Source organism: Gracilinanus agilis, chromosome 2 (assembly GCF_016433145.1).
Source record: "Gracilinanus agilis isolate LMUSP501 chromosome 2, AgileGrace, whole genome shotgun sequence".
Taxonomy (NCBI): Eukaryota; Metazoa; Chordata; class Mammalia; order Didelphimorphia; family Didelphidae; genus Gracilinanus; species Gracilinanus agilis.
This window is the reverse complement of record NC_058131.1, coordinates 480,997,555-481,012,376: the sequence shown is the minus strand read 5'-3', so window position 1 is coordinate 481,012,376 and position 14,822 is coordinate 480,997,555. Positions and strand designations below refer to the sequence as shown.

The following is a 14,822-nucleotide window of genomic DNA, read 5'->3' as shown; positions in this document are numbered from 1 at the left end:
CCCCCCCCCCAACATACACACACACATCTGGCCCGCGGGTCATAGTTTGCCCATCACTGGAGAGGAATATTAAAATGAAAGATGAATGCCAAAGACAATCTTCATCTACTTCACCGTTTTAGGACTATTTGAGGATTATTGTCCTTAGCTGATTTTCTTTGCTCAACTTTATCATAATAATTGTTTACTGGCTCAAAGCTCGTTATAGTAGGTCTTTTAACCAAAGCCACCCCTCTATTAACACTGGTTGTTTTCAAACTCTCTCAGAGTTGATTATTTCTGTGAACCCACTCCCACCATACACAAAGGACAAAGCAAACATTTAATTCCAGACCTCCCTCCCAGCCTGACCTTTCAGATGAAAGGGAAACTACCAAATATACTTCTGGAATGAATACAGGATAGCAATGTAGAGCCACAGATTTAGAACTGGAAGAAATCTCAGAGGTCAACTTATTTAACTTCTTCATCAAGTAAGGACATTTGAGACCCATTGGTGACACAATAAGTGGCAGAACTGAGATCTGAATCCAGGTCCTCAGACTCCGAGTCCAGACTGGAGTCATTATTAAGTACTATTTTAGACACAAGGGCCAGTGTACATTAAATAACCAGCTAAATGCATGGAATTTCAAGCTACTTGAATAAAAGCGGGCATGTCTGCCAATGTCTAGATATTAATTTTTGGTGACAAATTTCTGGACTAAATCTGGCATATATTCATGCAAGACTCTTAGATTCAGGAAAATTAGGGGCATTAGAGATCATCTAATCCAACCCCTTTATTTTACAAATGAGGAAAGTGTAGTTCAGAGAGAAAGGATACTTTCTGTTTGGGTTTTCAAATGGCTTAGTCCATCTTAGTCCATTCTTGCTGGCACCTTTATTTATACGATACTTTCTTTTTAAAAGCAACAATAACAGAAATAAAACCCAAACATCTTGAATGGTATCTATATCTAAAAAAAAAAAAAAATCAGTGATCCAGCCAGGGTACCTCCACTTTGCTATCTTTACTCAAATGAGTATTCCCAGAATTTAGAGATGTGGCATCACATAAACTTTTGGTTGTGTTTAAAAAGAGATGAATACATGAAGTAAAGCTGTACAATGTGATTTCAAGCCTCAAGATGTAAAATATGAATTATAAAAAAATCTTCATATATAGAAAAGAAAAATATTATTACTCAGTCTCATATGAGTTAGTTAGGCATCAAAGGAAGAAGAGCATCCATTTGCAGAGAAAATAAAAACCTCATGGGGCGAAACAATTTGCAGTTCAGAGAATATGGTAAAAATGATCTCTCCTTGACAATGGGGCAAATCCAGGAGGGGCTAACCCCTGGCCACCTGAAGAAGGCCAAGTTGATGTTTTTCTTCACCCGTTATCCAAGCTCCAGCCTCCTGAAAGCCTATTTCCCTGATGTTCAGGTAAAAACAATTCAACTCATTCGCGTGGCCAACACAACCAAACACGTGTTGAAAACACTCACTTCTCTGGTTTTTACTTAGCCAGAAGACAGACTTCAGCAGTCCGACTACTTAGAATGATATACTTCACTTCCCCCAAGTGGCTAGTTATGGAATCACATGGAAACAGAATCCTCATTTGACTTTACAAAGGCTGAATAGAACAAGGCATTAGACAAGAATGAGCACAAGTTTTAGTGAGCTTTAAAAAAATTTATTTGAAGGCCTTAGACTCATAGAATATTGAGTTAGGAGGGACCTCAGTGATATCTAGTCCAACCCCCTCATTTCACATTTGAAGAAATTTGCTAAAGAGGTCAAGTGACTTATCCAAGATCACACAAAGAGCTAGTTAGTGCCAGGACCAAGACTGAGACCTCAGTCTCAGAATTCTCTGGACAATGATCTTCCCACTACACACCACTCTTTCTCTAGTAATTTACCAGAACATCAAAATGTATAAGAATACAGAGAAATATCAGCAGATATCTCTGATCTAATCAGGGCTACATGCAGGAATTTTATACAATGGGGTTGCAGACATTGCCAAAACAGAGAATAAAGGGAAAGCCTGACTCTCCATCTTTTATACCCAGTGGTAAGGGTTAAGCTACTAATGAGAATTAAAACTAGTCACTGTTGCCCTAGGATGGTTTTTACTGTGCCTGGCTGTAATGATCTTGACTTAAGACCAGCCAGAGGTAGGATGTAGGCACGTAGGCTGGCTGGAAACAGAACCAGCTTTCCTGAAAGTCATTTGCTAAATTTTCAGTGCAAGGATTTGCACCCCCTGGTATTGGCAAATGTTCCAAATCAGGACTTGTTTTATTGCTTTGTTGATTGTCTAGACTTGAGAAAGTGGTGGAGAAAAGTGTTAATAATGCAGACTAAACTTAAAGTATGTCTTGCACACATTTTTTCTCCCAGAGAACTTGTTGTTAATCATTTATCAGCACACCCCTGTTTGCAGGCTATAGGAACAAAGTTTTCTTATCCCCTAACCCTTTGCTGATTTTACCTCAGGAAGCCTTTGTAGCAAACTAAGCATACAAAATGTCCCTCTTGTTCTGGAGGCGCTCTTTTAATTGGAGGTGGAATTCTAGTCCATACGTACCTAGGTTTGGGCCAAAGCCCAATGGCCCAGGAAATTAAGCCCTGGGTCTAGTATTCCCCCCCCAAAAGGCTCTAATCAGTGAGATAAAACATGGAAAAAGAATGATTAAAATAGGTAATAAGACTGGTACCCTTAGCAATCTATATCCCTATCCAATTTTCTAGTGTTTCAAAATGAGGGTCAACTGACCTAACGTATGCATCCACGGACGCCAATCCTGCCAGGGTAAAGTGCAATCCAACTTTGATTTTTGGAAATGGGACTTTCTCTCCATCAATTATCAAAGAAAAAAATTGTTGAGTGACCTATATTCTTGACCTTGTGAGAGAAAGGACTTTCATAAGTTATCCTGAATTCCATGTCTGAAGAAACCTCGACTTACTCATTTTCAAATGCATCCATCTCGCAGCTTCTTGTTGCTGACAAGTTATTTCCTTGAATCCCATCTCTACACATATTCCCCATGTCTTTTGTTCTCCTCTGGGGGGGGGGGACATCTGCCATGGGATCCAGCTATGCTCATGAGAACTCTGCAGGGCACTTGTTGTTCTGTATTTTGCTACCTCTATTTTCCTGTTCACCTTGGGGGCTAGAAGCCAGCAACCAAGAGAAGGCCAGGAAGCTGAAGAAGTCATTCTTTCCTAACAGGCACACACCTTTGATTTTGTTCTATTTCTAAAATCACCATGATACTTTTTTTAAAGGAGGAAATGCTTTTTAGAGAAGCCTAAAAGCCATTCATATCACTCCATCATTCTGAACTGGCTGCTTATAGTGTGTGTGTATATATATTATATAGTAAATATAGTATATATATATATATGTATATATATATATGTAGTATGGAATAAATATAGTATCTATTTTAGAGCCTCCTGAGAATAGGGGGAACACTTTAATTTCTGACCTGTTGAAAAAAAATGTTTTTCAGTTCAATCGTTGCATCACCTCCCAGCTTATCAAGTGGTTTAGTAATTTTCGTGAGTTTTACTACATTCAGATGGAAAAATTTGCTCGACAAGCTATCTCTGAAGGAATCACAAATCCTAATGTACTGAAAGTTCCCAGGAACTCAGAACTCTTCAGGACTCTCAACATGCACTACAATAAGGGAAATGACTTTGAGGTAAGACTACCTATTTGTTTCTCACAAGGTCTTAAAATAAATACCTGATGGACAATGTTGAGAGTTTAAGGGAATAGGATGTTGCTTTCCTTAAGTAATCAAGAAACCAATGGAAGATTCCTGAGGATGCCCTAGACATAGTTAACATAGAAGTCACTGGTGCCTAAGTCTAGAAATGGAATCAAGTGGAACAAATCCCCATTTCATTGTTGCACTTTGTTCAGGCCTTTATTTAGAAAATATCATGGGTCTGGGAAGAGAAAGGATTCTACTTTAATCTTAATATTGATGCAACATTCAAATCCCCAATCCCTTAGGAACCTTTTGAAGAAAGTACTCTATGTAGTATACCTTGGTGGTAAAGCCGAGCAAAATGCTTTGTCTGATTGTTATTTTTGTACAAAGAAACAAACAAATCCCTTATCTACTACCACTGGCAACTCATTTTAGACTAACATGTTTTCTATGAGCCTGAATTGATCCTATAATGGATTCTCCCCTTTTAAAAACACCATTGATTGATTTGTTCATCCATACATCAACCAACCAATCAATATTTGGGCATGATTATAAACAGTTTATCATCTTACCCCTGGGAGGTAAGGTAAATATTTACTTCAATTGGCAAGATGCTCAATTAGAAATTTCAAAAGATTTTTGAAAACTAGGGAACTGAAATAGAACTTCCTTCTTTTGTCCCGAGTATGTCACTCAGGGCTGGAATGGACTTCAGGAATCATCTCATTCAATTCTTTCCTTTTACAGACAAGGAAATTGTCCCAGAGAAGTAAAATCAATCCTTTGAGGTGATAAAGAATTGTTTGAGGAGCTCTTTACCCTCGATGCTTCATAGATTCCCTCAAATAATTCTGATTGCCTCCTGCTTACATCAACTTGATTTTTTTTAACCTTCTGTCTTAGTATAGAAGAGCAGTGAGGGCCAGGCAATCAGAGTTAAGTTACTTGCCCAGGGTCACATAACTCAGAAATGACTGAGGCCATATTTGAAACTAGGTCCTCCTGACTCCAGGCTTGGTGCTCTATTCACTGTGCTACTTAACTAGCCCTATCAACTTGATTCTTAAGAAGTCTCTTGACTGGAACATGGAATAGCAAAGCTGTTTTAGATGTTTACTTGATTTATTCACGTTTACTTAAAAACAAAGGTGTAACAATTTGTGTGAAAAGGTTAATGCCACATCTCTAAACTTTGGGACAATCATTTGGCATGCAGAAACAGATGAAGCCCCAGGTCCTCTAGTCCAGTATTACTGGGTGGGGTCTGATCATTCATGGAGACAATCTAGGAATTTGGGTCCACTTTCTGAGGTCTGGTCTGAATCAGATTTCTGACCTTGCCTCCCAGTTGGCACTGGAACCAAGGAACTCTCAGATACTCAAGTTAGCCCAGAAGGAAAGGAGTTGGGGAGTGGGGAGTGTCTGGCTATAAGCAAAGGTACCATTACTTGGATATATTCTTTATATCAGGCTTATTAAAAAAAAAACACTGAAAAAAGCCTTGTTGTATGAACCACAGATTTTTTATATGAAAGCAAGTAAGCAATACTTGCTTACTAAAATGCCAGCCCACCTGTAGGTGATTTATAAACATGGTAACTTGAAATGTTTCTGGTGTGCTCACACAGAAGATTCTTGTTTTTGACACCATTTAGTTTGTATTTATTCTTTGGTGCCTGTTGAAGGGGATCCTGGAGCTTATTCCCACAGAAGCCAGGGCGGATCTCAGTTCCTTGGTGCCTTCCTTAGTAGACCAGTGATGCCCACCCCAACACTCACCATGGAATGTATATTATGTAATGTATGTGGTGGCCTTGTCATTCGTTCATTTCTGTGCCTTGGACAGGTCCCAGACCAGTTCTTGGAAATTGCCAGCCTGACACTGCAGGAATTCTTCAATGCTGTCACAGCAGGGAAAGACTCAGACCCTTCCTGGAAGAAACCCATTTATAAAATCATTTCAAAACTGGACAGCGATATTCCTGAGATATTCAAATCTTCCAGCTGTCCACAGGAGCTACTTCGGAATTAAGAATCTCCTAGAGCAAGAGAGCTGTCATTTTTCATGACAAGAAATGTGGAATGATGTGCCAGAAAGACACTGGCCCGGGTTAACATGCATTTGTATAAAAGGACAAAGAATATTGCTTTATTCGTATGGGAAAGCAAAAAAGAAATGGGGCTAATGCCATTTCTTTGCCAGTATTCTCTTCCCTGAGTCTCAAGAGATTTGATACTATGAAAATACATCAGTTAAATGCAACTGGTTAGCTTCATATGTGTGTTATGCAGGGTTATCTTACATGTGGAATTTGGAACTCATTAAGGATTCCATGGGATTATATCCTGGCCTTGGTGATACTGCTCGGCTGGGTAACCAAATTTCTAGGTTGTCCACAATGGATATATTAAAAAAAAAGTATCCCACACTCTGTAGGATAGAAAGAATGCGTAGTAATAGCCAGTGAAATCCAGCAATGGCTAAGGCCCCAGATGTAGGGGAGTAATTAGTACTTTAGCTGAGGGATCCAGGACACACTTACATAGCGCTTCAGATCAACTTGCTGCAGGAACTTAACTGGACTTTACAGTGTCACAGACCTTAAATGCACTGCAGTTCACTCACTACTATCAGCTGGAAAACAGCCAATCAGCCAGGGGCTATCAAAAGTCTCTAGTTATCCATTGCAGTTGATGCCCAGGGAGGTAGCTTTTGGTGATGACAATCCCCCACTGCAAACAAGGCTTTCACCAAAGATCTCAGGAGCTTGGCGGCACTGCACGCTGTGTACTACGGTATTCTCGAGACCACCTCTGCAACAAAGAAGAGAAAACCAGAGCTCAAAGGCTACTGTTAACACACTGATTGGGTCCACTTGGTGTGAAGTCTGAACCCCACCAGAAATCTACGCTAGGGTGGCTTTAGCATTTAGTTGCTGTTTTGCAAGTGACCATGGAACCCTGATTACTTCACAGTGGCCTGTCCACTGCCTATCATTAGGACAGACAGAAGAATTGATGAAATCAACATTCTGGTCTGCTACAAATTGATGCCTCACCCAAAGTATCCAGAGGCATGTCCTCTGCAAAGCTGACCATTTCACAAAAAAAGTAGCATAGGTTTGTCACTCGATCTGAGGTCTGTAATTCTAATTAGAGCCTATATCTTCACTCTCCTCCCCACATCTCTGTATGCCCCATCCTCTTTCTGTTGCCACACTTTGCTGCTTCTTCTGGCATTGCTGTAGCAGGTGAAATGAAAACTTTTATCGAGGCCAGATTAAATATTTGTTGGATTTTTCAAACATAAAGAATTTAGGCTCCTTTTCTCTAAGTAAAAAGCATAAAGACAGATGGGTTTCTAACAACCTAATCTTTCAAGGTTATGTTTTAGGTTAGGGGAAAAAAACCCCAACTTCCCCAAGTGCCTTGCTTATCCAACTGCATTCAAATATCCCTTGACTTTTTCCAGCTATGATACCTTTATAAAAACATGTTAAATTGAAGTTTTAAAACAAGCAAAACCTCTGAGCACACTCAATCATTCCATATTATGTAAATGGGGCAATTGAGCACAATGTCTATTGAGAAGTTGCATTACTAAGTTATTCATGGGAAATGATTACAAGTTCATATAACTAGCCCATCTAAAGGGGTTCTGTTTTGAGTCCCAAACCTGAAATTCATTAGCATGCATTTTAAAGACTAAAACAAAAGCACCTCTAGGGCAGTAAACCTTGTCTCTGAGACAATTCAATTAGATGATGTGTACAAATCAAAATTGAAACCATTTCTGCACCCCACAGTCCTTCCAGGAAGTATTCCCTAACCACAGAGCTAAGAAAAGAAGAATGTATAAACATATCTACTGAGCCAACAGAAGAATTCGGTTTTATTGCATTTTCCTTTTTTCTGCCATATAACTTTCTCTGTTGGGAACACTTATTGAGTGTGAGCTGAGTAGGTTATGCTCTTCTAACAACCAAAATACTGCTAATGAAATGCTCATTCTTTCCATTAAGGTATAATAGGCAGCTATTTTATCCCAAATTGGACATATTCACACATACAAACTCTCTTCAAACATTTTACATTTGTTTATTCCTTCAACAGCATTCCATAGTCTTTTTTTTAAATTTGTTTAAAACCCTTAACTTCTGTGTATTGGCTCCTAGGTGGAAGAGTGGTAAGGGAGGGCCAATGGGGGTCAAGTGACTTGCCCAGGGTCACACAGCTGGGAAGTGTCTGAGACCGGATTTGAACCTAGGGCCTCCGGTCTCTAGGCCTGACTCTCAATCCACTGAGTTACCCAGCTGCCCCAGCATTCCATAGTCTTGCTGGTGCTGTTTATTCTGAGTTAATGCCCAACTATCAGTTAAAAGCAGTCAGTTAAATGATGATGCATGCAGGAAAAAGTTTATTACAAGGAATATTTTAAAGATATGTTTTCTTATAGCATACAGAGCTACAAAAACATGATCTATACAGTGAAAGATTGATAATCATCTCTTTCAGTCTTATGGGTTTTTAGAATTCTTCCCTTTTGGGGGCAGCTGGGTAGCTCAGTGGATTGAGAACCAGGCCTAGAGATGGGAGGTCCTAGGTTCAAATCTGGCCTCAGACACTTCCCAGCTGTGTGACCCTGGGCAAGTCACTTGACCCCCATTGCCTACCCTTACCACTCTTCTGCCTTGGAGCCAATACACAGTATTGACTCCAAGACAGAAGGTAAGGGTTTTTTAAAAAAAAAAAAAAAGAACTCTTCCCTTTCCATTTGAGAAAGAGCAAAAAATAAAATGTTGGGATGACAATGTACATTCTCCCATGAACAAAGCCCCAGGCACCAACTGGAACCTCCTCTACATTAAAAAAAAAAAAGTTCATGGATTTCTAGATTTATGCTGGCAAAAATCACAAAGAATTTCAACTGACTTCTTGGATCCTCTTCTGCTGCTCTAATACTTAAAAAATCTGTGACTTCATTAGTATATTTCCACAGACATAGATCACACCCTTTCCATAACATAAAGAGTTGGTAAGATCAAAAAATTCATAACCCTGAAAACATCCTACTGATGAGTCTCTCCAAACTTGGTTAGGCTGGTCCTCAGATGACCTAATCCATTCCTGAGCCCATAGATGAAGCCTTTCCAACTGAGGAGGATCTTGCAAGGGCTTCCCAGGCACTTCCACACTCAACTATGTAGAAGAACTTTCACATATCATCTACATTTCATAGTTAATTGTCTACATATTTGGGTGAAACTAAACCTTAACAATATTGTTAAATTTAACATTGAAGTCATATTGCTTTTCAGGATTTTGTGTTTGTTCAGAAGAATCTTTTTCAACACCAACGTTCCCAATGATATCCTTAAGCAATCTGTGATCCTCATGGACTTTGATTACTGTTTCCTCTTTCCGCCCAAAGCCAAAATGGATTCAGAAGAGCAGAAACCTTGGACTGTTTTAAAAACTCTTTGAGTAACTGTATAGAATTCACACAATGCAGAGTAAAAAAGAACATGAAAAAGAGAAAGAGAAAGGCATACAAAAAATGGGAAGGGTCAGGAGAAAAATGAAACCCTGATAATTAGGCTAAAATCAATAGCATACTTCCACCCAGGCTGATGATAAAAGTTATGACCTCTAGTAGTCAAAAGTGTGCCACAATCATTGCTAATTGCTTCAAGAACTGATACCTTGGTTAAAATTCCTAGGTTTGGGGTAGTGACAAGGCGCATGTTGACCAAATTACCTCAAGACAATGGCTAAAAATGTGTTTTTCAAAACACTTATTAAAGGAGGTGGGGAGAGGAGCTCTGATCATTTCTGTCTTGGAGATCTTTGCATGGATGAATGGATACAGTGCTAGACTAGACTCAAGCCAACTTCAGATGAAATTGTGCATGTGACAATGACAAAAGCTGTATGATTGTGAGCAAAGTCACTGAAGCCTGCAGAGCCATAGCCCTAGAACTTATCAATTAAGTCATACTTGGGTTGAATTGGTGCAGGAATTCCCAGGTCTCCCTGATCCTTTATATAAATTGCACAGGTGGTAGCAAAAAGGACACTATTGCCAAATATAGCCAAGTGCTTTGACATTCTGTTTATCACTCTAGGTGTTAAAGCAAATGAAACATGATTCCTGGAAATAATATTTTCAGTCTGACAATAAACATGGTCCAAGTTGCAGCTGCATCTGTAACCCACAAAATGTTTAGTGATCAAATCGTGGGTAGTTATATTCAAAAAGGTCAGATATTTGTCCTTTTTGGAGGAAAAAGTGTGATGAAATTCCGAGTCTAAGCAACCTAGAGGGTTTAAAGATAGAATATTTAAATGTTTAGCTAAGATTAAAGATTGAGAAAATGTTAGGCCTCACTTCATGATTTAATAATTTTGTCTTCTATCACAGATTCCTTTTTTTAAAAAAACTAAAAACCCTCTTTTTAAGTTATCGTTTTAGTACATTTCCAATTCTCTCATTCTATTAGTCCATTTTACTATATTGTGTTCTTCCTAAATATTCCAGCTTTCTTTCCTAACCTTGCTCAAAGAGGTGTTACTTTTTATTCTCTAAGAGAATGAGATCACCCCATTTCTTTTATAATCCATGTAGAACGAACCTCATACCAAATCCTGATATTAACTATTTTCTGACACTGTTACTGGTGCCCAACTCATTCTTGGGAAAGTATCTTCATCATATACTCTATTTCTCATATTTTCATTGCTAACATTTTTATTTTTACAGTTTGTTCACAAATGAATTGCCCTCAACCTTTATCATTTGGGGCTGGGGTCAAACTTTTTCAGCTCTACCTCTTTTTCTTTCTCAATCAATACCTTAATTAAAATCTTTCCATTTCTTACTTCAGTGCTTATACTACATAGCAGCAATGTGGACCCATTAGCTAGAAATGGTTGGAATTACAGCTAAACTTTGCATTGTAATTACAGTAGAGCCTCCTTATCCCGTTTCGTTTTCTTAGGTTTCATTAATCCAAGGTCAACCACAAAGGATCAGAGGTATACCTGCAAATCTCTGGAAATCTCCCCCAATGTCCCAGAAGCATCTCTTCTGCTTTCACTTTTTAAAGTTTTTTTTTTTTTTTTTTTTTTTCCTTTTTCTGTTGAAGGGTGGAATTGCAGAGCACCAAGCTAAGAGGTAGGAGCAGGAAGAGCACATATACATTGGGCCAACAAATGTTTGCTTCTATCCACAATCTCAGCCATCCTTGGTAGGTCTTGGAATGTATTTCCCATGATACTGGGGTCTGACTGGATTAATTATCGGTTTGCATAAGAAATTGAAGTTACTTAAGAGAGCAAAGGAAGCCCTTATAGTAGTGTTAGATTGGGAATCTGAGAATCTGGGTTCAAATATTGGCTCTGCTACACTTGTGTGACCCCAAAGTCACTTAACCTCTTTGGGCCTAATTCTGCTAAAGGAGAGGATTAGATAACCTCTAAGATCTCTTCCTGCTAAATCTTTACTACTAAGATCCTATTTTAAAGTCTTTAATAATTAATACTGTCTTCTTTTATAAAAACTACTAATTATAATGAAGGCAGAAAACTTTCACTCAAATCAACAAGATTTGATACAAAACATAATGTACTTGCTATTTGCCTTCTGATCACACAGAAAGCCTAATTAATGCTTACTTACTATCCTCTAGTTGCAAGTTTATAGTTAATTTATCACTTCTAGTATTATTGCACTGATTATTCAAAATACTGCTTTCTGTGGCTCTATGTCCACTGAATAAGCTGTTTGTCCCGGGTAGGGATAGGGGGAAGTTATATTTTTCATACCTACATGACTAATCATACCAGCAGGAGAGTTGAAATGATTTGGCTCTTTAAGAAGTTGGATTGGTGTTTTCTTGTTTCTAAGTTTATTGTTCCATTTACAAGGTTCAGATTTTCTTCTCCCATCACTTAAAAGTTGGGTTCAGGATTTTCTTCAAAGGACAGCTCATGAGAGCTATTCTCCTTTCTAAGAACCATCATTTTACTGCCATTGCCATCGATTTATTCTATAACCTAGCCTCTTCAATGATGTTACTTATATACCCTGCCTCCCTTATTTGGAGAATTTACAACTATGTCACATGGTTTGAGGCTAATCAATTCTTAATTAGAACTGATTAGACTAGAGTGATGAAGCTATTAAATGCTTTACTAAGTTTTCATTATTTTAAATTCACAAGAAAAAAGACAGTTGCATCTAATAGTATTTATTCTTTATATACTCAAGCTGCTTTTACCTGGCACTGTTATTTTGATATGTAAGTATCTCCATACACCCCATCACACATCCTTTGGCTTTATAAAGGGTTGAATTTACTAAGGTTTGACTTACCAGTACAAAAACGACCAAAATCTTTATAAAATATGAGGAGAAAGGCAAAGCCTTGCTTTGTAAAAGGCTAAATGGTGTCAAAAAGTTTCTGGGAAAGATGGGATGTTGAAACTTCTAATGAAACACATAGGTACAAACCTCTTTGCTAGAGTGTTCTTTATTGATAACTACACATCACACACACACACACACACACACACTCACAGAGTAAGAACTGGACTTACCAGACCATAGAGAATCACATCTAGTTCTCTCTGGAGTCGAAAATGATTCAACTCCTCTCACTTATTTTTATTTCCTTTAACAATGGCCCACCCATACAATTTTTAGTCAGTGAACCTGAACTTCAAAATGTGCCTTCTCTAAGTTCTGGCACTTTAGCAAATACTCTCACATCTTCATTCTTTGCTCACTGTATGCATTCAATACATATTGGTTGTGAGGCTACACATCGTATTTTAGTGACAATAACATCTTGAAAATAAAAAAACATAAGGAAATCAACATGTGTGTTTTGCCATTACTACTACAAGAAAATCTTGGTGAATACTTAAGATACTTTTCCCTTTAGCTTTTTCGAACATGTTAATGACTTCATGTTTAGAATGAAGAATTAAATGAGTTTTCTAATATCTACCATACTAACCAACTACCAACATTCACCACAAAGCATTAATACCAGCAACTCATTCTTCTGGAGATCCTGCAGTTTTCAACATAGGCTGTCAACTTGGCATTTTATCTGAGTATTCTGTCAAACAGCTTTTAGGTGCTTGGAGGCTCCCAAGGATAGGATATTAAGGCAGACCACCAAAAACATTTGTAGGGATATTCACTTGTAGTTAAGGCACATGTTAAGCAGTTAATAATTTATGTAGTTGAAAAAGAATTACTTTGCTATTCCTTGGCTATTTCTCCACCTCTGCAAAGAGTAGTCTCTTACATAAAAGTAAAGACGACCAACAATGCAAATTTCAAAGTGGGCATTGAGGCTAGTTGATGAGCTCGTTGGAATATTTGCCTCATTTTCTACTACCAGTTCCTGCTGTTCAATTTCTGTGTCGTCAGAAGTTTTGAAGACAAGATGGCTACTAAAGAAAGGTAATGTCAACCTTGGAGGAAAAAGCAAATGAATCCACATTGTCATGGATGTACTCTTATTAAAAATTCCTAAACCACAAGTCTCTAATACAGCAAAATTGCCTCAACAAACCACACTTTAAAAGGAATCCTTGATGCAATAAATATCATATTGAGAGTTGGCCATCAACGTAAATCTGACAGACAACTGTTTCTTTTCTAAATTCAAAGAGAAACCACAGGAAAGACTTATCATGCCTCTTGTGTTCCTTTGAATTAAAAACAAGTTTACACATTTATTTTATGTCTTCTAGGATATTTTTTTCCTAGTTCTATTATGACTACAAAATTTTAAAGTTGTTTTCAGGCTTGGGGACACACACATGGTTTCTGGATAAAACATACATTTTTTACTTTATTTGGACATAATAAACCAGCAATGTCTCTGTGTGCTGAAGTTACTCCTTGGCTGCCAGGCCCTTTGGGAAGGCATATTAATTCTTTCGAGGCTACATGAGCATAAAAACACTGACTTTAATAAGCATAAGAGGTGAAGCAATTCCATTTATAATAATCAGAAAATAACTGGTCCTTGAAGAATCCAACAAAATAATCCACTTTGGTTAGAATTGTAATGAGAAACTTCAAAACCTGTACCTCAGATAAAGATTTTAATAAAATTATTCTTTATGAATTTTTCATTTCCTTATTACTTCCTTCAAAATATTTCATTTATAAGTACTTGAGGCTGGGGTGGGTGAGTCATTCATGGACTCTTTTAAGGATCTATAATTTCAAGGATTCCTCTGATTAGTGGAAGATGTAAACAACATCTTGAATTGAATATCCTGTTCAATTTTTGTCTTAGAACAAATTCTCCAAATAAGGTCCATTTAGTGTATGAGGCCTTCTTGTGATTCCTTTACTACCTTGGTTGTATCCATGTAGCACACTGTTCATCTGTTGGCTTTCATCCTTGATATAAGTGGACAAACTTTTCTAGTCATACATGTCTCCCATAATGAATGACTTTTGGCAACATTTTAATGTCTTTTTCATTTACATTATTGTAATTATTGTGCATACTGTTCCCTTATTTCTGCACCCATAAGTTTATCAGTCTTCTCAAGACTCAGAATTATTTTTTTTTAAAGGGTAGTAGCATGCCACTAGAGAGTACTATAATTTTCCCACCCATTTTCCAATTAATGGGTGACCACTGCTTCCAGTTTTTGATTGCTGAAAAAAATCTGATGAATATTTTGGCCTACATGGAGCCCTTGTCCTTGAATTCATCAATATTCATCCAGAAGTGGGAACAGTGGGTCAAAGGGTACGAACAATTTAGTGACTTTTCTTGAATAATTTAAACTCCACAGTGTATTCATTTTCCCATAGCTTTTTCAACACCATTTCTTTATCATTCTTGCCAATTTGAAGAATATGAAGTAAAATCTCAGAGCTGTTTTAATCTTCATTTCTCTTAAATGATCTGGAATTGTCATATTGCGCTTTAACATTCTTGATGCTATTTTTACATCATAGTCATTTCTAGATACTACAACCACCCCTCTGCCTGTTGGCTCTAACAGTTAAGCAAAACTGAAATATACACATGTGCATATGCATGCGCATGCTCA

The 14,822-nt window shown here is 37.8% G+C and overlaps 1 protein-coding gene across 1 annotated transcript in view; it reads left to right on the top strand.

The window, feature by feature from the left end:
• The window catches only part of PROX2 (prospero homeobox 2), a 14,941-nt gene extending 9,125 nt beyond the window's left edge, over window positions 1-5,816 (top strand). The window contains exon 4 of the mRNA XM_044659979.1: window positions 5,575-5,816. Coding sequence (XP_044515914.1) covers window positions 5,575-5,760 — 186 coding nt within the window. The 3' untranslated portion in view covers window positions 5,761-5,816. The remainder of the gene's footprint in view (window positions 1-5,574) is intronic.
• The last annotated feature ends 9,006 nt before the right edge of the window (window positions 5,817-14,822 follow it).